The sequence below is a fragment of the Carya illinoinensis genome, chromosome 2 (assembly GCF_018687715.1).
Source record: "Carya illinoinensis cultivar Pawnee chromosome 2, C.illinoinensisPawnee_v1, whole genome shotgun sequence".
Taxonomy (NCBI): Eukaryota; Viridiplantae; Streptophyta; class Magnoliopsida; order Fagales; family Juglandaceae; genus Carya; species Carya illinoinensis.
Genome location: NC_056753.1, coordinates 27,238,741 through 27,263,017, shown reverse-complemented (window position 1 = coordinate 27,263,017; position 24,277 = coordinate 27,238,741). Strand labels below are relative to the sequence as shown.

Here is a 24,277-nt window from a genome sequence, read left to right as displayed (position 1 = left end):
TTATACATATTATATTATATATATATTAATATCATGAAAGGCAATATTAAAAACCGTTATTTGGTAATAAGTTACGTAGAAAATATTATAATTACTTTATATTTAGACTAATCATTCATAATTATTAATTTCAAGAATAAATTTGAACTTAATTTTAGCAAGCGAGAGGATCGAATAACAGTTAATGAGCTAATGAATATTTCATTCCAAATGTACAAAAATAGATGCCATGCACATGACTATCAAAAGTTCAATAATATAACAAAAGCGCGTCAAAATTCATTTCAAAACATGCCACCAAACGAATGAGAGAAACTTTTTGATATGTTGAAGATTTTGTATATCAAGTAATTTCATTACTATCTTTTTTATGCTATATGTTAGATACATTAAACAAATATAATAATAATTTTGTTTCTTTTCTTGTAGCAACAAAGTACTATCAGAAAAGAAAATAGAGCAAATTTAATGATATACCATCATCCGAGTTCTAGATCTTCTTATCAACTATTAAAAAAAGAGTAATGTTAGGTACAAATCTCAAATAAACAAACCTAATACAAGTATTTTGTAAAAAGCTGGGGTTCCATGAATAAAGAATAGTTTCTTTTACACTTCTTTTAAGTAGGGTCCACTTTTTTACAAATGCTTATATGAGCCATGTCTATTTGAATCTTGTACAAACAATTTCTCTTAAAAAAATTGGTAACATTATACTAATTCCCTTTAAATATTAATATATCAACATTTGTGATTGAAGTTATAATAGAAATTTTCCTTTTGCAAGAACAAGATAGTCCTGACTATAATCTGACCTCAATTGTATGCTAAATTGCAAACAAATTGCGATGGTGTTTGGACTAGTCTTAAAGCATAATCAAATTATGTAAATTTTAATTTTTTATTTGTATTTTCTATTCATATTTTGTTATTTAGACTACCTCTAATGATTTTTCTTTTCTTCCTTTTTTTTTTTTTTTTTGTAGGAGAAGATATGATTTCATTTCAGAAAAATGTTGTTGCTGCATCTGATGAATCCTCTATGAATAATATTCAAATCTTTTCTCATGTTCTTGAACCTCATTCTGGATATTTGAGGAGTTTACGACATTACGTGAAACCTTCTTCAACATCATCTTCTTTTCGATTCAGATCGAATAACAACTCTCGAGATTTAGAGGAAGTAAGACTTGAGATCGCATAGTTGAGGTCCAAGCAATGATAGTTGGAGGCTCAAATACATTAGACAACGGTTATGGAGATGCGGAATTAAATAAAACATGCAGAAAAAGTTAGAAACTCAATCCCCAGAACAGATGCAGTTAATGATATTCCAAAACTCAATATAACCACTATCTTAGAGCTTATTTTCTTAATTTATGTCTTTTGACTTATTTTGACTTTATGCAACATTTGAACAATTGTGAGGTTTTAATTATAATATTTAAAATTAGTTTTCTTATTTTAAATATACAGTTTACTATATTAGGATAATCGTTGGAGCGTAACATATTCAATTTGAACAGTAAATAACAAATCATTGAAAAGTAATTTTCTTATTTTAAGTATATAGTTTACTATATCAAGATTACTTTTCAAACGTAATAGTATTCGAATGGTAAATTACAAATCATTATCCGTTGAACACATTTTCACAATCATTCAAACGATTAATCAAAAACCATTTGAATGAAATTGATAATCGTCACTACCGTTTGAATAGATTAATAATTGGTTCGAACACTCTACATGTTTGATCATTCAAACACATAATATTATTTTCTAATCAATTTTTCATAATTCGAATGTGCAATAAACCGTTCAAACAAATATTATTGAACTAAACGTTCAAACAGATTTTTTTAATTCAAACGTTTGTTAAGGATGTTCAATCAAAGTCTTTTTGTTCAAAAACTAATTGACGTGTTTGAACACAAATAGAGGGCTCGAACACTGGCTTCATTCGAACATGATCAAATAAATTCACTTTTTTCGAACATCCAAACAGCTACCCGACCATTCAAACAATATTTTGGGACTAAAACGTTTCATCCTCGTAAAGAATTTTACTCCAAATGGGTTGACCAGATTTTGTCCCTAAAAGTTTTTTTTTTTTTTTTTAACAAAAGATTTTATCTCTAAAAACCTTTTGAGATAAATTAAAGACGAAAACATTTCATCTCTAAAGCTCTTTTGGGACGAAGATAGTATTTTTTTTTAGAACAATATATATAATTTTCATTCCAAAAAATTCTTTCTCCTATAGTACTGAGAGTAGTACAACGCGTACAGTAAGCAAGCTAGCTGGGACAAATATTAATTGCTTAAAAAGAGTTTCAACCAAAAAAGACAATTATATATCTATCTGGATATTGTGGATGGGACTCAGTGGTCCTTCCACTGCCTTCAATCCTTTCGTTATCATAATATTATACTAGAAGAAAATTGTTTTTTTTTTTTTTTGTGACTACTTATTTTTATTAAAAATAATTATTTTTTATTAAAATGATCCGTCTATTTTTATTGTAAATAATAATTTTTGTCATAAATAATATGTCACAAATGATATTTTTCTAGTGTTATATATATAAAGAGTTCTTGTATATACATGTACGCCATGAGGCCATCAACACAACCTTAATATATAGAGTGGCTAGATACGAGCTTTCTGAAAGAGAACATACAAGAAAATTATTTATTTGTGATAAGTTATTTCTAGCTAAAATGAGTCTCTTTTAATAGTAAATAGTCATTTTTGTTATAAAAAATTAATCACAAATACCTATATATTTTTCTTGTAGTGTATATATATAAGTATGTACAGCCAACGAAAACAGGACTTAATTATTTTGAAAATCCACGAAACATTTTTTCACGTCATCGATCACGATGATCCAACTTAGATGCATAATTGAAGTCTTAACTTACAATATTAATGAAAGAACAATAAACATATCCAGCTCCCATGAAAGGGAATCGATGAACAGGCCAGCATGCAAGTTAGTTCTACGCCTTTCTTCGATTCTTTTAAGTATCTCGAACACAAGCAGGTGTTGGTGGTGTCACAATACGCTAGTATACTGAAATAAACATTGAAATAAGTTATCACACATTGATATATTGATATGTTGGGTAAAAACCTAAGCTAGGGGCTAGAAAATTAAGGTCCAAAGATAACTAAAGATATCTACCTTTGAGAAGCCTGCATGAAGGAATATTAGACTGTCTCAACATGATATATTTATATAATGATCTAGCTAGCACATGATTTGAATGACAAATTAAAGGAACATATCGTTCACTAAACACCAGCTTTGTGAGACTGCAATTAACATAAAGAAACGTGCAGTATACGTGACACAGTTTAATTAACTTCCAAGAAACTTGAAGTAGAACTTTCACCTGTGGTATTACAAACGAGGAGCTATGATCTTATAATGTCTTGCTATTTTCAAGTTTAATTCCGTCGTTTACACAAAAACCAAACAGGTTTTAAACCTTGAATAAGTGGAGGGAAAATGGCAAAAGACAGGCAATAATACCTTCGAATCATTCCTGAGGAAGCATATGGGAAGAGCTAGAAGAGGGGAACAAAAAAAGTATGGGCTTACTACTGTTAGTACACATATTAAAGTGTATATACATGATATACATACAAGCGTGGGTGGGAAAATGGATGTGTGTGTATATATATATCCGAGGACTGTGGAGAGATATCTTATAATCACAAACTTGAGTTTTCGACGAAAGTACCAGACTAGATTTCTGAAACACTTTCAGGACCACTCTTATCAATCTGCTCTGTGATGGCATCAGAAGCAATCCGTATGAACTCTGACCAATATCTGAAAACCGACAAGACAAAGATCGAACAAAATTAGAGACATTCTATTCTAAGAACCAGATAACAAAAAAAAAATGGGTGTGTGTGTGTGTCTATATATATGAACTATTAATTCGTTCATTGAAATGAGCATTCAAAATAAGAAAAAGGGAGAAAAATTAGAAACAGACCCTCTAGATGAATCAAAACGAAGTCCAACAATATTTTTAGCTTCCTCAAGTGCTCTGCTGAATCTCTCAAGGTCTTTCTCTGAAATACGGCAGCCAGTTCCATCGTATATATAATCCCCAACCCGAAGTTCGGACGGTTTGACATTATAAAAGATGGGCACAACACTTTTCTTGTATTCCATTAGAAGAGCCAATTCATGGAGACAAAACAAGGACTCACAGTATCTGGGCGAAAACACTAGAACACCAACTTTACAATCTCGAATGGCGCTATTAATCTTTTCCTGCAACTTCTCACCGGCTTTCATGTTTCGGTAGTCGAGGAAAGGCCTAAGCCCAAGCCGGAGAAGGTGGTCGTAGAGTAAACCAGAAATGTTTCTTCTGGTATCGGGCCCCCGGTGGTTTATGAACACTTGGTGTGGGTGCTGTAATATTGTTTGGACATGGTAATTCCTGCAGCAAGCACGAGCAAAGCTCTTGGTCAAAGCTTGAAAATGCGTCATGGGTAGATACTTCAAGAATCTATTAATGGAATTCCAAGTTCTTTGTAATTGCTGGTGCTTTCAACAAATTAATATATAAACGCGTCAGCTGAAGCGGATGCCGATCATCACCTGCTCTATTCTGGTCTCTTCCTTCTGTTCTAATTTATTATTATTATTATTATTACGATTATCAAGAAGAGGTTAATGTTTTGGCCTTGGGAGTGACGAATTAAGAAGAGTATATATTATTATTACTCTTAGCTAGGTACTTTTTTCTTTTCATGAAGATCAAGGGTAAATTAATATCATAAATGTTATATGTCCCGAATTGGTGTCTCGAATAAGTGTACCAAATCCTTTTCTTTTTTACTTAATAATTAAGAAAGTGTTTTTAAGTAATGTTGTTATTCTTTTATTTTTTTTAAATGTTTATAATAATAAAAAAATGCATAAAAAAAGAAAAAAAAATTTTTTAAAAAAAAAAACCTGAAATGCACCTTTGGGGAGGTTTATTCGGGAGTACCAACTTTACAATCACGAAAATGATGTTTTGGCCTTAATTTTGAGATATCAAAGAAGATTATATATCCCCTCATCATGAACTTGTAAATTATAAAATAACCTCAATTTAAAATAGAGTTGTAGATTTAGGGCTTTTTTCTCTTTTTTTTTTTTTTGGTAAAGTAATAGTTTATTTCCATATTTTTGTTTCTCCAATTGGCGCAAGTCTTCGTTATTATGGGTTTGATTTGTGGGTCTTAGTGATTGTGTTTTAAGTTGAGAAAATTATGTGAGAAATAGTGTTGGTGTTTATATATATTGATCATATGCGATGAATTTAATTGGGCGAGTTTTCACTATAATATTTCGATATAATGTAAATAGAGATTGGACCATTGTCCTCGAATCATGTTTGCATAAATGAAAAAAAAAAAAAAAAAGTTATAAACTTTGACTAGCTGTTAGGAGAGTCTTCTGCTTAATAAGTGGAATGAAAATTTTAAATTTAAGATGAAATATTAAAATATTATATTTTAATATTAATATTGTTTTAGAATTTAAAAATTTTTTAAAAAATTAAATTATTTATTATATTTTATATAAAAATTTAAAAAAATTATAATAATGAATTGAAAATTTTAAATTTAAGATAAAAAATAAAAATTTTATCACAAAACCATACTTTTAAGATACAGTTAAGTTGAGCTTTCTTCATTCCCATGAATGAACACACCTGGGACTTTTAAAAGCAGGTGGCTAGACAGCTAGCAAGCTTAACTCACATCTAGAGATAAAATTCCCAAGTGTAATTGAGTTAAAAAAAAACAAAAAGAAGATAACAAAAAAAATATATTTTATCTATTTGTTGGCCTCCCTATGTGGGAGTAGGACCACTCAATTATAATTCAAAAATGTTTAGAGCTGCTAGCTTTCGTGGAGGGTTACCGTTGGCCTTTTTTACTTTTTTTTTTTTTTTTTTTTTTTTTAACTTTTAATGAGTAAATAAGTATTTTTTTATAATATTATAATTTTTTTAAAAAAATACATATAAGAAAAATTAAAAATAAAAACACACTAGTAGCCGTAGCTCCGCTCCAGCGGAAAGTACAAGCTAGCCGTACTGCTGCCCATTATAATCAGCAGATCTGCAACAATCATAAAGAATCACGCACACGTGCACACGTCAACATCAAGGCAATTATTATAATCACATTTCTACCTGTTATTTTTTATTTTTTATTTTTATTTAGTAATTAAAAAAATATTATTTAATAATAATATGAATATCTTTATGTTTTTGAAAATATTAAAAAATAATGTGAAAAAAAAAATCTAGTTGTAGCCCAACAGTGAATGTAGACGCACCCGAAAATAAAACCATACATTTGATCTGTGATTGTTTGGGGGTTGGGAAAAGGTCCCGCTGTCCCAGGGAGAGATATCTTGAGTTTTCGACAAATAAAAGCAGACTAGATACCTGAAACACTTTGAGAAACTAATCTCTTCTATGATGGTATCAGAATGATCATTATTCAATTTATTTGTGGGAACGCTAGCCAATATCTTATCAAAACCGGAAAATCAAATGACAATATTACAAATAAGGTTGAGAATTGACCAGTCTGAAAAAGAAAAACCGACCGGATTAATTCGATCTAATTTTTAAGAGATCAAACTCATTCAGTTTAATTTTATTTTAAAATTTTTTTACTTCGGACCGGATCAGATTGAATGGAAATTTTTAAAAAATATTATTTATATAATAATTATATATAATTAATTATATAATTATATATGGTATAAAAAAATACTAAATGTTTAATATGGATTGTAGTTATAATTATACTAATATAGTTATACTAGATAACTATAATTAATACTAATATATAGCTATATTAATAGTCTACTATTAATACTAATATAATATTATATAATTTATATAGTTATACTAATCACAATTATATAATTAATACTTATATAGTTATATTAAATCTCTGATTCACCATAATTAATATTACTAATATTTAGTTATATTAATAGTCTAATATTGTTATAATTTATATACTTATACTAATCATAATAAGTTAATAACTAAATCACTATAAATATAACTATATATATTTAGTATGAATGTATTATTATATTATTTAATATATAAATACAATATATAGTAGTAGTATATATTAACATATTAACATATTATAAGAGTTGTAGTATAAATTATAATATACTAAATCACTATAACAGTATAACTAAAACTAATATATAGTTATACTAATTGTCTACTATTAATAATATTATATAGTTATACTAATAACTATAATTAATACTAATATATAGCTATACAGTATATTTATATAGTTGTACTAATACTATTACTCTATTATATAGTCTAAGACTCTCAATTCTAATATAGGCTATATAGTTATAACTAATACTAATACTTATATTAATACTAATAATGTAGAATATAGTTACACTAACTGACTGATTCAATATAACTAATATTACTAATATAATATAGCTATACTAAATTACTAATAGTCTAATACTAATACTATTATATAGTTATACTAATTATAAATTCATAATAACTAAATCATTATAAGTCTATAAATAGATATATTTAGTATATTAACATATTATAAGAGTTACATTATAAATTATAATATATCATATATGTATAAATTTATAATACTATTAATATAATTAACTTAATATGTAATATGTTAGTATTAAATCACTATAACTACATAGAGTATTACTATTATTTAATATAGTATTACATAGAGTATTAATAAATGTGTGGGGGTTTGAAGAGATATAGTAATATTAGTATATTACATATAGTATTACTATTATTACATATAGTTATTAGTTATGGTATTAGTACTAGTGTATTATTAGTTATAGTAAATAAGTTAATAACTATTACTAATTTCCTATATACTAATAGACTAATAGTATTAGCATATTACTAATATATATATAATAGTATACCATATGTATATATATTAAATATATTACAATATAATTACATAAGTATTAAATAAAATACCATTTGATAAAAAAAATATTTAAAAATAAAAGGTCCAAGGTTGACCAAATGGACCAACCAGATCGGACCAGCCCAGTCCTTAGGGAGTTTGGTCAGGTCGAGGGTGGGAATACCCTGAGGGGCGAAATTAATTTAACGGGCTTTCTATGTGAGAAGATGAGGGGGTAACAAAAAAAAATCCATTTAACATAATAGAAATATTTCAGGCCTTGTTTGGATACACAGTTCATATAAGATGAGATGAGATATTTTGAATAGTAATAAAAAATTTTAATTAAGAAAATATAAAATGATTTGTAAAAAAATATGTGTTTAGATAGTGAGATGAGACATGATAGTTTTTAATTTTTGAGTTTTGAAAAATATTTGGTCCCATAACTTTAATTTTTAGCCGAATTGTGCACTATTTATGCCATTGTTCATGTTAGTTTGGACTGTTCATATCAGTTTTGTATTATTCACGGACTATCAACTATCAAATTTTATTGTTTATTACTGTTTATTTACATGAATATTTTTAAAATTTAGAGATAAAATATAAAGTGCTTGGATATAAAAAATTGGTGTACGGTACATATAAGATGAAAACATTTTATCTGTATCTGGTAACCAAACTGGCGAACTTAAGCCTAACTAGATTTCTGAAACACTCTCAGAAACTTTGACCATGAATTTGTTTTATGATGGCATCAGAACAAGCACTTTGTGGGAACTCTATGTTGTGAAAAAACATCACAGCTGCACACAACAATATATATCGAGACATAAAACATGCAAGCAAATGCAGAAATTCAGGAATCAAGAGCGTACACACATACAACACACAAAATTCACCAATGTACCTATATCCATAAAGTTGCAAGAGATTTTATTCTAAAAGAGATTACAATGCATTGTGTTACAAAACTAATAGTTTTTAGACAACAATCTTAAAATACAGACATACGGATCAGACTTATACGTATACGGAGACTTGCCTGGAATGCCTTCCGATGCATGCTTTGGTCAAAGTCTCAAAGACTCAAAGGTATTCACTAATCACTATGGTCAAGGCCGGGAATCATGGTACTGTACATTTGGGAGACCATAGAAAAAGCGAGCTCGTTAGCTGGCTTACAAATCTTAACAGATTGGATTTTTTTTAAAACTTTTTTATGAATATAAAAACAAATGAGCTGATACATGCTTGGAATTGGGTCATGACCAGTTACCTAGCTATTATATATATCCTTATAAATTATTATCAGCAGACAGTGAATTAATGAAACCAAGCAGGCTTATTACAGCTGTCAAAAGAAGATCACATGCAGCATGCCGGCAAGTATCAAATTAAATATATATAAAAATATATGTACAAACTTCTTTCATGGGCTTAATTATCACAAAATGTGAAAGATAGTTAATATAGGATCAATTAGAGGTTACGATCGAGAATATAACTATTTTTTAGATATTTTTTGGTATTTTTAAATTTAACTCTTTTTTTTTCATTCTTCAAAATCTAATAAAATATCTTAATTCAAAATATTTCACTATTTTTTATAAATTATTTATTACTATTTACAAATATTTAAAATATAATTCTTAACATCCAAACGAGCTCTTAATTATCCTGCCATCTACATCCCATTAATTAATTACTACTTCTAAGCCAATTAAACAACTCCCCTCTATAAATGAAATTGCTTAGACTAATTCTAACTAACTGAAATTAAATTGGAATTGCTTAGGCTAACAGCTTCCACGTGACACCAATTCTCAAATCAATTTTCAGTGATGCCCCTTAGCGCACATATATTAGAGTAACTTCCCTTGCACGTACTATATATGATAAACTTCTTGAATTTGAAAACTAAGTGATCAACTTGATTAATTTCTTTTATAAGTGTTATTCATCAATATCGACCTTTAATCATCATCTTCAAACCATCCTTTAACGTGGCATCAAATTATTGGAGAATTATTTATTGAACTTTTTAATTTAATAGGTAGATGAAACTCAATCAGATTATAAATAGAAAAGAGGCATTTGATCAGCCATGTCATATAAACTACGAATTTGCCCGCTTCTATAAACTCTTGATCGGCATTGTTGGGGATAAATATGCCCAACAGGCGAATATAGGACTGTGGACGGCCCAAGGTCACGACCCGTGAGAACCATGTGACGAATGCTCCTTCCTCTTGGGTCTTCAGGCATTGTCCCCCAGAGTTGGAACTTAGAACCGGCCCCCCGAGATAAACTCCAAAAGCACATCTACCCAGCTAGCATCCACAGTGTAAGGTCTCGGGATGATCAATCCAAGCAAAATGGACGCCCAAATATAAACCTTGTGGACGGTTGAACCATCTCAGATCACGGCAGTCTTTAGGAAAAGAGGTGCAATGTTGCACTTTCCATGATATATAGACAGGAAGAAAGGTAAATAGGACACTGTTCTCCTCCTATCCCTTTGGCTTTTCTCTTGTGCATTACCACAAGTCTAACTTAGGTATCGAAGGACAACCTGCAAGACACAGGAGAAATAACAAGGAATGTCTTGTTTTCCAATCGCATGATAAAGGATCATATCAACTGGCATCTTCATTTTTTGGAAGAAATAAAAAATACATACACGGAATGGTGTGAGGGGAACGTAGAAGATATTTGGATGATAGGGTATATCAACTGGCATCTTAAATTTCTAGCTTAGTGTAAACGAATGGTAGGAAACGTTTGATGAGAGGGTTTTTCTCGTTTTCACAAGCACGAGTGAGACCTCTAGTGTTGGTAAGTCATCCTCGACTGAAGTTGATCTTTGTTATATATGGTATTATATCTAAGTACCTCATATGCGACATTCGTCACTTGTACTTCAGCAAACCAATTAATGATCTGAGTGCCCCAGAGCCAAAATTATCATGTCAGTTTTACAGCTTAAACAACCGCTTTCTAACCTGCTTATTCCGTTCAAGTTCTCGTTGTTCTCAACCCACATCATCCTCATCATCTTGATCTATTTTTTCCGAGTTGCTTCTGCACTAGATTCTTCCTCTGCGACTCCAGGAAAAGAACAAGCAGAGGCTCTTCTAACATGGAAAAGCAGCTTTGACAACTCAACTCAAATGCTCCTTCCTTCCTGGACTAGTCTTCCTCCCCGGAATTTTACTTCATCTTCCTACTTTTTTTCTTCTAATGCCCCCTACAAGTGGGTTGGAATCACATGCGATGAGGCTGGAACTGTCACGCATATAAACATCACAAACACTGGTTTGAGGGGTACGCTTCAACATCTCAGCTTCTCATCCTTTCCAAATCTTACCCACCTTGAGCTTTCTAACAACTTCCTTTATGTAACCATTCCCTCCCATCTCAGAAATCTTTCAAAACTCACTCATCTAGTCATGCGTCTTAATAATTTCTCAGGAAATATTCCATCTGATATGTGTCTGCTGACCAGTCTTCAACACCTTTATTTGGATGGGAATCAGATAAATGGATCTATTCCTCAAGGAATAGGAATGCTTTGTTCTCTAACTGAGCTGAATTTGCTAACAAACAATCTTATAGGGTCAATCCCAACTTCTATAGGAAACTTGACAAAGCTCATAGTTCTGGAACTTGATGATAATCATCTATCTGGCAGCATAACTCTGGAAGTAGGAAATTTGACCGAGCTCACTATATTGGATCTTGCAGTCAATCAATTTTCAGGAAACATCCCTCCAGTACTAGGGAACTTGAACAACCTCACAAGGTTGATGCTGTGTGTGAATCCTTTATCTGGTCTATTCCTCAAGAACTCGAAAAACTTACATCCCTTTCTGGCTTATGTCTCTTTATGAATAAACTCAGTGGCTCCATTCCTAGAGAAAAGAATAATCTTACATCTCTGCTTTTTTTATTCTAGTGGCCGAGAACAACTTGTCTGGTTATTTACCACAAAACATATGCACTAATGGGTTACTGGAACACTTCGCTGCTAGGGGAAACAACTTCGTTGGTCCAATTCCAAAAAGTTTAGGAAACTGTACCAACTTAATCAGGTTTCAGGTCCAAAGAAATCAACTGAAAGGTGATATATATCAGAATATTTTGGCATATGCCCACGTTTGGTTTACATCGATCTGAGTCATAACAAGTTGTATGGTAAGCTGTCGATCAATCGGGGGCAAAGCAAAAACCTAACAAGCCTGAAGATCTCCGACAATAGAATTTCAAGTACAATCTCAGATGATTTTTATAAAGCAAGTCTACTTGGATATCTTGACCTGTCCCGAAATCAGTTCATAGGAAAAACTCCAAGGGAATAGGGAGCCTGGAAGTTACTGTTCACTTCTTTTAAAAAAAAAAAAAAACAAACAAGCATTTCATATATTAAGGCAAAAAGAAGAGATGACTGTTCAGCAGCAGTTTTATACAAATATAGGGGGATCTTTCCCACTATGAAAGTTAAGGACGGTGGAATAAAAATAAGGGCATGCTTCCAAACATTTTTTTGGTTTTTGCCTATTATGTAATGGAATGCGCGTATCGATTTATAATTCATGTATTTTCCTCATATCCAAGCTTTGTAAGGACGTTAAAGCAAGCCTAATATCTTGGATGATTGGTTAAACTAACCAATCTAGAGTGATGCTTGTATCTTTGACTGCCAATAGAGTATTTAAGGAGTCTCTTGCAATCACAAGTTTTCCAATTCCTTTGTCTTTAGCTTCTTGAATCCCTAGAAGTAGTGCAGCAGCCTCACCATGGTTGGAGTTGGAGCTTTGGATGCAGTCAGTTTTCACAAAAATAGGGCACGGTACTGTCTATATTTCTGCATATTGCAATAGCTGTACTACCATAGTCTGTAACTGCTACATCGTATGTGCTCTCTATCTTACTAATTTTAAGCTATATTGTTCCATTCTTTTTACTTTGGTTATTTCCCCTAACTAGTTATCATATAAGAGGCATTGTTTGCATCACAATACAATGTGTGAAAAATTAGATGAGATCCAGCCTGATGAGCACACAGATGAGGCTACAAATACAATATTTAGAGATGTGCTAGGACATAGGTCTGGTTATACAAGAGGACTTGGTGGTTTAGTTATACCCGAGACTAAAACATCAGCTATGTCGGTACAAATTGAGCACCTAGCCCAAGAAAATGAGAAGCATAAAAATGAGGCATTGATGTACAAGACTGAATTGGATGAAATAAAAAGGGATGTAAGATAATTATTGGTTTGGCAAATGTCCTATGACCAGAGGATAAATAACTCAACATCTCAAAGAGAGTCTAATAGAGACACTCAAGGAGATATTTAGCTGGATAGGTTTCTAAACTGGGAGCTTTTTGATATTTTGGTAAGAAGTATTACTAACTATTACTAGCAAGCACTGTGACACCCCCAACTCCCACGTACGAATACGTGAAAATCGAGACGTCGGGATGATGAAAACACGAGTCACGCATTCCATCGCCAAGTGTGAAATGTGTGTACATGCAACACATGTACAACAAAAACAATGCAGAGGGTAATAAAAGTCTTTCAACTAAGTACCACAATTTGTTTAAATACAAACTCGCTTAAAACAAGCATAATAAAATATGAGCTTTGCTACTCATTAGCCTCACATACCACACACCTCACTTTTTTTATTTTTTAAAATTTGTTTAAAATTATTTTTGGATTTATTCTTTTTAAACCAATTAAATTTACTCATTATCCATATACCAAATATTTGGTAAAATAAAAAAATTAAAAAAATGTGTGGTGTGTGGTGTATGAGATTATGTTTAGAATTTTTCATAAAATATTACAAGTTCCAGAAATATCATAAAACGAAATTACATAAATTAAAAACAGGGAAATAATTTCCAATAAGTAACCAAGAGTACCAAATCAATCCTCCGGCAGAGCCGCCTTCTCTAACTTGGCCTCCTCGACATCTACATCAAAATTTATGGTACCAAAGACGGTACCGCAGGTAAGTAATATTCCAAGCAACCCACAATATAAAAATATATTAAAACCTCAACAATATGCATGAACAAGATGTCATATACATGAGCTCCAAAAATAACATTTCCCAAAAAAATCCTTTGTCCAATACACGCCAAAAATCTCATTTTTGGCCCACAATAATTCCTTTAAAACCTTTCCTCCTCATTATCCCAGATAATGGCCCAAAACAATAAATCTACCATTTTCCCAGAAAATTGTCAACAAAAATCCATTATAAATTCTCACAATTTTCTTAGAAAATGGCCCACAAATATCTTTTAATTAAACTCGTCATTTTTTCAGAAAATGACCCATATCCAATATCAAAACCAGTTTTCAATTTATTATATGCATCATGATCTCTTCTAGGAATCATCTGCACACTCTGACTCTTATGCCACACTGCAGGTAACGACTATACATGTGACATCTACAACGAGTGACACCCAGTTTCACACCTGCCGCGTATCATAACCAAGCATCCTCTAGTCCTCCCCAGCCAAGAGACCACAGAGTCGGCACGATAGCGTTATCGTATCGTCTGATGCTGTTGTCGCCCAGCGACAATCCAGGAGATGTCACTCAGTATTTTTCGCTCCCGAGTGACCAAAGGAGCTTCACCGAGATAATGCCTCATTTTGGCTTGGGGTCATGATACACAAGCATCCAAAAATCCATTTACACGTGAAAACCCATTTTTCAATTTTCAATACATATATATGCATGCACCATGCAATGCAAATGACATGACACAAAATACCCAGCAATCCAAATCATCCAAAGATAAATAACTACATCCTCAAATACATTCGACTCCCGACTCCTCAAACTCAGTCCGGCACAACCAACGAGTCACAAATTATTATTAAAGTAAAAATATATTTAAATCTTAAAGAAAGTTTGAAAAATACTTACAGTGCTATAAAATATTTTTCGAATAATCAAGAAGCTGCAAAAGGTGGCCGAAAGGTAACGTGACAGTGCAAAATACACTGTGGCCGTGGGTACCAAAATACCCAAATGTGAACGGAATCAAATGAAGATTAGGGAAGGGTAGGGTAGGGTTTAGGAGTGTCGATGAAGCTAATAGAAGTGACAGTTGGCCATAAGTGGCGACACAAGCCGCGGTCGAAAGCTAAAAATGCTAAAATGGAAAGTGAGATGGTCGGACTTTGCTGGTGACAGATCGGGGCTGATGAAGGGTGGTTTGGGAAGCTGAAGAGTTGGTGGTGAAGTGGGAAAAAGATGGTGGCCAATAGTGGTGCAATGGCGGCAGGAAGTGAAGAAAATCGTGTGGCTTGGTGGTCTTCGTGGGGGCAAATGACGGTGAGTTAGGGGTTGAGATTGGTGGAGGGTGTTGGCCGGTGGGAGGGGAAGAGAATGGAAGCAACAGCAGAGCTAGAAGAAAATGATGACGCAGCTTCAAACCATACGCGGCGGCTAACGGCTGCACGAGGTGGCATGAAAATGGAGGGAAAAGTTCACTGGCCGGAGGGGAAGAGAATGGGAGTGGCGGTGTGGTACACAGTGGAGCTATGGCGGCGCTAGGGGCGGACGAAAAAAACGATGGGGGGAGAGAGTGGGGGACGTCGCGCGCGGGGAGGAAAAAGTAGGGGGAGAGAGAAGGGAAAGAAAGAAGAAAAAGAAAAATGAAGAGAAAGAAATGAGGTCTAACCCTCACATCTTGGGTCAAGAAACTAATCCAATGAAAATTATTTTCAAAATAGTAAATTAAATCAAATAATTCAAACGCAGTAAATAAATAAAATAAAATAATAAAATCTAAAAACACAATAATTCTAAGGCCAAAAAATAACTAATTTAATTTAAAAAGTAATTTAAATACAAAACAATAATAAATGGCAAGAAAGCATGTTAAAATAATTTCACAACTTAAAAATCATAAAATAATACTAGAAAAATCACATTTAATTTAAAATAAGAAAATCACTAATTATAATAATTTAAATAAAATCACTCAATAAAAATACACGTAAAATGGGGATGTCAGAAGCACATTTTTTGGATCATAGTTGTCAAGGAAAAATGGTGTAGGTTTTATCAATTGGTTTTAGTTACTAGAATGGCATTACATCAGAGTCATGGGCATATAATTGTTGGAAAATGGGGCTGTGAATTATTTTATTAAAGGTTTTTCTAACACTTTGTAAGTATGCTTTAAAATCCCTTCCTACTGATGTGTCTTATCTGCAATGGTTAAGAGTGTTTAATACTACGGGGATGTTTGTGATGTTAAAACCTGCAAGGTTAAGAGAAGATAGCTTAATAAGTAAAAACTAACTTTTGCCTATTCTATTTCTGTAATGGATTATAGGTGATAGTTTATGTTTAATTAGCATGTAATTTTTTTTTACTATGGAATTTTTTCAGAATTAATTGGTGTGATCAAAATGCATGATTTGAACATCTTTTCGACCTATTGCATTTCTTAGCATATGAGAGGACTCTAGTTCTTCCATTTTTTTCTGATTTCTTACTCGGATTTTATTGGTTTAGTACAAATTAGTTCCATTTTCTCAATCAATTTACTTGTTAAAATTAAACAATCTTCTTTAGAAGGCATTGAAAAAAAAAAATTAATACTAGATGCAGTTTTAGGCTTTCATATATAACATTCCAACATGGTACTTACTTTTGTAATGCTTGTATATTATTCTCTTTTTCCAAGATACTCATGTGATGCCAACTACAAGTAGCAAGACAACCAGCCCATGATGTTTGTGATGTTAAAACCTGCAAGGTTGAGAAAATATACCTAATTAATAGGTAAAAATCAACTAAACTCGCCAGTATTTCTGTAATTGAGTATGACCCTGTTCTTGATCCAATGTGGAGACAAGGTATGTTTGTTATACCCTTCATGACTCGTTTAGGAATAACCAATTCATGGGGCGGTTGGAGTATCACAGGAGGGACTATAACGAATCCGGGTATTTGGAGTTACGAAGGTGTGGCCGGTGCACATATTGTGTTTTCTGGCTTGTGCTTTTTGGCAGCTATTTGGCATTGGGTGTATTGGGATCTAGAAATATTTTGTGATGAACGCACAGGAAAACCTTCTTTAGGCTTCTTTTGTTCTAGGATTCTTCCTATTCGTAGGTCATTTATGGCATGCAGGAAGAGCTCGTGCAGCTGCAGCAGGATTTGAAAAAGGAATTGATCGTGATTTTGAACCTGTTCTTTCCATGACTCCTCTTAACTAAGACAGGAGATCTGATGCTTGAAGTCGGAATCAATTTGATTTCATTATACATATTGGGATTGGGTTGGGTGGATTAGGTCATAGGTGATGGTTTATGTTTATTTAGCATGTAAGATGTTTTGACTATGGAATTTTTCCAGAATTAATTGGAGTGATCAAAATGCATGATTTGAACATCTCTTCTACCTATTGCATTTCTTAGCATATGAGAGGACTCTAGTTCTTCCACTTTCTTCTAATTTTTTACTTGGATTAAGCTGGTTCAGTAAAAATTAGTTCCCTTTTCAATGTCAATATACTTGTATCAATTAAACAATCTTCTCTAGAAGGCACTTATAAAAAATATTAATACTAGATGTAGATTTAGGCACCCATTTGTTTCTTTCCAACATTTTCTTACTTTTCTAAGCTTGTATATTATTCTCTTGGTCCAAGATACTCATCTAATGCCAAGTACAAGTAGTAAGACAAGGTTTGATGATGTTTGTGATGTTAAAAACTGCAAGTTGAGAGAATGATTTTTGTTTAATTGGGCAAAAATCAAATTTTATCTAGGTATTTTTGTAATGGAGTATAGGCGAATGATTTATGTTCAATATGCATGTCGAATGGTTTGGAGTAGGCTCTACACTTGTTTTGACTATAATTGTTTTCATCTCTGTAATATGCAGGTAGCTCTCACAAGTTGATATGAGAGAAGATGACAATTTTTTGATGCACCAATGAGCCTACCCACAGGATGCTATATATAGACTTCACTCCCAGGTTTAAATGTATAGCCATGTTGACAACTGAACCAATGTAGTGTTACATGATATTTTTAGTGGCAATATGTATTTAGGAATATAAGCTTGATTTTGCATGACATTTAATCTTTCTATGTGCTATAATGTATAATGATGTGAAAGTAAATGAGATGTTCATTCAAACTTGTATGAAAACTAGATGGAAATATTGTACATGAAAATGCAAGTAAAATATATGGTGTTTTAGTTTGCCATTTTGTCAATTTCCTACATTAAATCTAAAACAAAAAGTCTAGACTACAAAAATTACAGGAAGTTTATACAAGTCGGGCTGTTCAATTTGCTATTAAGGATTTAGGGACAATTTATTTACAAGGTTGTTAAATTGATACATTTTCTAAACATGGGTTGATTGGCAAAGGATCAATATTAATCAAGAAAATCTGTACAATAAATCTATTGTATGAAATGCAAATAGGTTAGCTGAGCAACTAGTTGAGATTGAGGAACGATTACCTGGGTTGGTTTATGAGATTCTGTTCCAGCCATAAGAATGTACGTACTAATGATGAATTTGAAAAAAGCATAAAAATCGATCCAAATATACACTTTCTACGTCCAACCAATTCTTGATCAGTTTCCCCCCACTACATCCAACATTATTCACTGCAAATATTCGATCTCAAATTTGCTATTTCCTACGGATTCACCCCTTTCCGCATGCACTCACACGCAATGAATTCCAAGCATAAGCAAATTCACCTCAACTATCACTAAAGGTTTATTTTAGTATGCCCCTTTGATCTTGCTTCTAGTAGTTTTTGTGGTGACCCTCCACTCATAGTATGTCCACAATGGTGGCGTCCCTCCATTTGGCAGTAATTGCCCTTCAAACTTCAATTGGGATCGAATCATTGATGCGAGAACAGTCAGCGGCAACATCCTGAGCAATTTCAATGCCCCAAAATTCACCGAATGGTATTGTTTGCGATGCCCCAAACAATGGCTGTAAGTACCAAGCTACCCCATGATTTTCCATCGAAATTGCCCTTCAAGCCCTCGTTATCCATCGACTGCTACTGCGGGAAAGATCGGTAGCAAAATCTTTAGCAACTGCGGCCCCCAACAAGTTTTCACCGAAATTACTCTAACCAGACGTATTACTCCCAACTGATTCTCAGTGAATGGAAATCCCCTCAATTCATCTAACTCTGCGAGAAAACAAGGGATTTACGGTGAGCTCGCACCCTGCAAAACATCAATTTTCTTGTAGTGACTTGAACCGACATAAAAATATATATATATATATATATGTAATTAATTCTTTAATCAGTTTTTTTTTCAAATTAATTCTTTAATTAGTGGAAGTGTTTGCTTAATAGCTTTTATATAATATTGTTTAAACCTCATAAATCAACTTTATATATATCAACAAAATCTATAAACAAGGTGGTCCCTTTCTCTTTTGCAAGAAAGAAAATCCACACTACTATTTAGAAGATGATAATGACAAATCATTTATCTTGATTTTATCATTATAAAAAATTGCATTGTTTATAGGAAATGTTAAAGCAAGTAACAAGGTCCCTCACTAATAAATCTCTACCATGCTTATTGTATGATCAATTGACAAAAGATATCCAAGAACATGATATAAAGGATACCATATCGATGCATAATATTTGAAAAAAAATATTATATGCTTGAACTTTTGTGGCTTCGGAAGAAATAAAAAAAAAATCTGGATCTCACATGTTTAAGCTATCACTTTTATCGTTTATTACACAGAAAAGGAAAATTGTGTTTCTATCTAACTAATTTGCTTGGAAAGCTACACTAATTGATATAATGATTAATGTAATAAAATACCCTTTGTATTGGAATCCAAGGAAAAAAGAACGATGACATATGTCAATGGTACAGTTTGCCCGTGCGTGAGTTTTTCTTTTCTTTTGTTTTCCGCGTGTGGGTCGTGTGTTATGATCATCACTGCCATAATACTGCACAATATTTAGATGCTTCAGTTGGCTGAGAACTTTGATTTCCTGAAGCCAATAGTAAAAGCAAGAAGAGACATAAGCCAATGGTAAAAGCAAGAAAGCCAAGTAAATAAACACAGATAATTTCTACTACAAGTAATAAGAATTTTATTATAACAAGGAGGAAACCGCAGGTACACTGATTGTGCACTAAGCTCTCACATGGAATAACAATAAACATAGAAAGAGAAATGATAAAATCAACAAAGAAAAACATAGACGTGGTGCCTTCTGCGTGTTGCGTCAACTCCCTTGCGTTTCCGTCCATGCCCCAAAACCGAAGGAAGCTGGTCCCGCATGCATGTGTTGTGAGAGAAAAGTGAAAAAAAAAAAAAAAAAAAACACTCCTACCCCAACTGCACCGCCCTGGTCTCGCGCATCATCCTAGGAATACATTCGAAAGCCTGGCAAAACCAAAAAAAAAAAAAAACAGAAGGAGAAGCTATGAGAGAGATATTCTTACAAAAAATATCTGGCGAGAGAAGACATAAAAAACGGATAAAAAACAAACTTGAAAAAGAAAATGAAGACATAAAGATCTATCACAACATGTAAATAAAAAACAAAACATCTTCGACAACATGAAAAAAAAAAATCTATATTTTCACAAAATATCCAGACTGCAGCGGCACCAAGAACAGAGAAGCTCAGCTCCTGCTCCTTGAAGAAGGTTGCTGGCTGATGTAGAGAGAGATGAGAGAGATATTCTTACAAAAGATACGAAGGAAGAAGTCTAAAAAGAGAGGATCTGAGGTTGAGACCGAGAGGAGTGTGCAGAGAGCTCATGGCAGGGGGCGGAAAGAGAGAGATATGCTAGGGGCTATGTTCAGGCCAGGACTCATATCTTGGATATCAAGACTCAGATCATCCATTGTTGATGATCATGACCTGTCGGCCACTTTTGATTATTTTAAGCTTAGTGGGGTTGGTTTTTGAGTTATTTGCATTTGATTGTGAGTAATTAATTTCCTTGGGTCATAAATGGAAGAAAAAAGAGTGTGAAACACAAATCATACAGGGCACAACCTTACTTACATTCAGTGATAAAGAGTTATGTAAATAAAATAAATAAAATTTATTTTATATTCATTAAAATTATTCTGAATTCTACTCCACTAATCTGCAGCGTTTGTCGGGACCCGGGAAACACGGTTCCAGAAGTTTTGTACATTTTGGGATCACAGAAAAAAGCTAGCTGACGTACAAATCTAGCTAATTGGATTTTTTATTTTTTATTTTTTGAGAATGAAACAAATCTATTTAATTATATTGCACGGGTTCGGAAACGGATGCATATATGGTAAGTGCATGCGATCATGAAAAGAGAAAAATCGAAAAACGCGAGAGCTCATGATGATCTCTTAATATAATTTCTATATAAATATACAAATAATTATATAATAAGGATTCAAGCAACTAGCATAATATAACTAGATAGGAACATGATTTCCTTTTATTTTCTTAAATATTTAAAATATTCGAATATAAGAATTGTGTCGTTTATGTATTACTACTCATCGCTAGATGTCATGTGCTGCACGTGGGGCTTTGACCATTTTGGTTTTTCCTGATATTGTGCCGTAATGGTAAACGATTATTCGATAATGGGTCATTGGGTGAGTCAGTGCCTGTTGACGCGTGTTGACGATAGATACCATTAGTTAATTTCATTTATCTTTTTTTTATTATTATTATTATTGGTTTGACAGTTCTTGATTTAAAACTGGTATAAATATAAGTTAAATATTGTTGGCGGCTGACTTTAAACGGAGGTTGGCCGGTTCTGCATAATATATATTAATTAATATTTATCTATTTTAATATTATTATATTTAATATATATTATACAGAATGTACCAAATTGGTATAATATAATTTATCTATATATATGTGTGTTGTTAAATTAAATTAATAGAGTAATTCAAGACAGTACCTAGCGGAACCTTGTGTAGCCGGATGACGTGGCTTTAACAGAATTTAAGATCTGAGCTAAATCACTCACTCTCTCTCCTCTCTCACTATTTTCCGAAAAACCAGAGTATTTTCTGTCTCGGGAAACGAAAACGAAGACCCCCACCCTGTTATGTCTGAGACAAAACCGGTGATTCTGTTTTTGGTATATACGTGGTTTTGGACGTTATAGAGATTTTTGTTGAGAAAGAATATAGTGGGGTGTTGCATGGAAAACAAAGAAGTCTGTTGCGGAGAAGAGTGCAGGCAACTCGTTTATGATATTGGCCGAGACGAGGACACTCAGGAAGGACCCTCTTGACGGGTTTAACCGCTGCACTGGTGGCTGGAATATCAGCAATGAACATTACTGGACTGAGATTTTTTTCATTCAAAGCACCTAAATATATTTAGGGAAGAAAATCGAGAAGACCATCAGACTAGAAGAAGAAAGAAGGAAGAAGGACTGAAATGGCTGGAATATCAGCAATGTATATTACTGGGCCTCAATGAATATGTTCTCCCATTTCTTTGCAATGTCAAAAGTACCAAGTTCTGCAATGAGGCTGGAATGTCTTCTTCTTCAAAAGGTTTTCCAAAAATTGAGCCACAAAGTACTCTAGCATACCGTTCCATTGCAGAAAGTTTTGATTGAAGAGGATCAGAAATGTAGGGCACTCTAAAAATGTTCGCGATGTGCAGAGGAGAGAAACGTAGAGGAAGGAAGAAGAGGGTCAGAAAAAAATTGTTAAGAGAGAGAGAGAGGGAACGAAATGATGAGGTGAGAAATGTAAAATAAAATAAAATTTTTCTTCAAAAGGAGCGCCGGTTACATGGAGGTTTCCCCGCCCAGTTGAAAGTAGAGTTTCTGTTTATCTATATATATGTGTGTGTTGCTTTCAGTTTTCGAAGAAATTACCAGACTAGATTTCTGAAACACTTTCAGGATCACTCTTATCAATCTGCTCTATGATTGCATCAGAAGCACTTCGTATGAACTCTGACCAATATCTGAAAACCGAAAAAACAAAGATCGAACATAATCAGAGACATTCTATTCTACGAACCAGATAACAAAAAATATATATGAACTATTTACTCGGTCATTAAAATGAGCATTCAAAATAAGAAAAAGGGAGAAAAATTAGAAACAGACCCTCTTGATGAATCAAAACAAAGTCCAACAATATTTTTAGCTTCTCCAAGTGCTCTGCTGAATCTCTCTAGGTCTTTCTCTGAAACACGGCCAGTCCCATTGTTATGTATATCCTCAACCCGGAGCTGGGACGGTTTGACATTATAAAAGATGGGTACAACTCTTTTCTGGTATTCCATTAGAAGAGCCAATTCATGGAGACAACAGAATGACTCACAGTATCTGGGCGAGAACACTACAACACCAACTTTACAATCTCGAATGGCGGTATTAATCTTTTCCGGCAGCTTCTCACCTGCTTTCAAGTTTCGGTAGTCGAGGAAAGGCCTAAGCCCATGCCGGAGAAGGTGGTCGTGGAGTAAACCAGAAATGTTTCTTTTGGTATCTGGCCCCCGGTGGTTTATGAAGACCTGGTGTGGGTGTGGGAATATTGTTTGGCCATGGTATTTCCTGCAGCAGGCACTAGCGAAGCCTTTGGTTAAAGCTTGAAAACTCACCATGGCTAGATACTTCAAGCCAGCAACAGGTACATTATATAGTGCGGCCCAGCAATGACTGCTGGCGAGTGGCGTTCATCCTATCACAAACTTCTCTTTTTATTTTATTTTATTATTTTATTATTTTTTTAACATATTTAAATATTTTTATAAAAAAATATATCAATGCAATAAAAATTATTTTTTTAATTATTAAGTAAAAAAAATTAAAAAATATATATATAAATACATAAATAATTAAAATGAGGAACAAATCCAAACCACATATTAACATTTTTCAATTATATATACAAAAACACCGAACGCATCAATTGAAGCGCATGCGATATTATACTCAACTCGTTCGGTAACTCTGTTCTAATTTATTATTATTATTATTATTATTATTATTATTATTATTATTATTATGCTTAGCCCAAACACTTGTATTATACTACTGCTGCAGTCAAGCTTAGACATGCTGCAAAAAGAAGATCAGAATTAGCAGAAAAGGATAAAGAATCTCTTATTCTCATCTACCTCTACTTCACTCGAATCAAAAAAACCGAAAAAAAAATAAAAAAATCCGAACAACGAAGGCTGAAGAGAATCTCAGCCCCAGTCCAAATCCAATATCCATTATTATTATTATT

General features: G+C 32.9%; 2 protein-coding genes across 2 annotated transcripts; both read right to left on the bottom strand.

Annotated features, from left to right (window-relative positions):
* Positions 1-3,757: 3,757 nt before the first annotated feature.
* Positions 3,758-4,517, bottom strand: LOC122301838 (TIR-only protein-like). Its single transcript, XM_043113208.1, has 2 exons — positions 4,015-4,517; positions 3,758-3,845 (listed from the first exon to the last, which is right to left on the bottom strand). The coding sequence occupies exons 1-2, from the start codon at positions 4,515-4,517 to the stop codon at positions 3,758-3,760; spliced, it is 591 nt and encodes a 196-aa protein (XP_042969142.1).
* Positions 4,518-22,915: 18,398 nt separating this feature from the next.
* On the bottom strand, positions 22,916-23,648 carry LOC122301837 (TIR-only protein-like). The gene is made up of 2 exons (XM_043113207.1): positions 23,149-23,648; positions 22,916-23,003 (listed from the first exon to the last, which is right to left on the bottom strand). The coding sequence occupies exons 1-2, from the start codon at positions 23,646-23,648 to the stop codon at positions 22,916-22,918; spliced, it is 588 nt and encodes a 195-aa protein (XP_042969141.1).
* Between the last annotated feature and the right edge of the window lie 629 nt (positions 23,649-24,277).

What these genes read in the sequence shown, in the direction of transcription:
- LOC122301837 (XM_043113207.1), bottom strand. Translation starts at nt 23,648, where the DNA reads ATGGTGAGTTTTCAAGCTTTAACCAAAGGCTTCGCTAGTGCCTGCTGC. An exon ending in TGTTTTGATTCATCAAGAGG is followed by an intron (nt 23,004 to 23,148) that starts GTCTGTTTCTAA and finishes TTCGGTTTTCAG; the next exon opens with ATATTGGTCAGAGTTCATAC.
- LOC122301838 (XM_043113208.1), bottom strand. Translation starts at nt 4,517, where the DNA reads ATGACGCATTTTCAAGCTTTGACCAAGAGCTTTGCTCGTGCTTGCTGC. An exon ending in CGTTTTGATTCATCTAGAGG is followed by an intron (nt 3,846 to 4,014) that starts GTCTGTTTCTAA and finishes GTCGGTTTTCAG; the next exon opens with ATATTGGTCAGAGTTCATAC.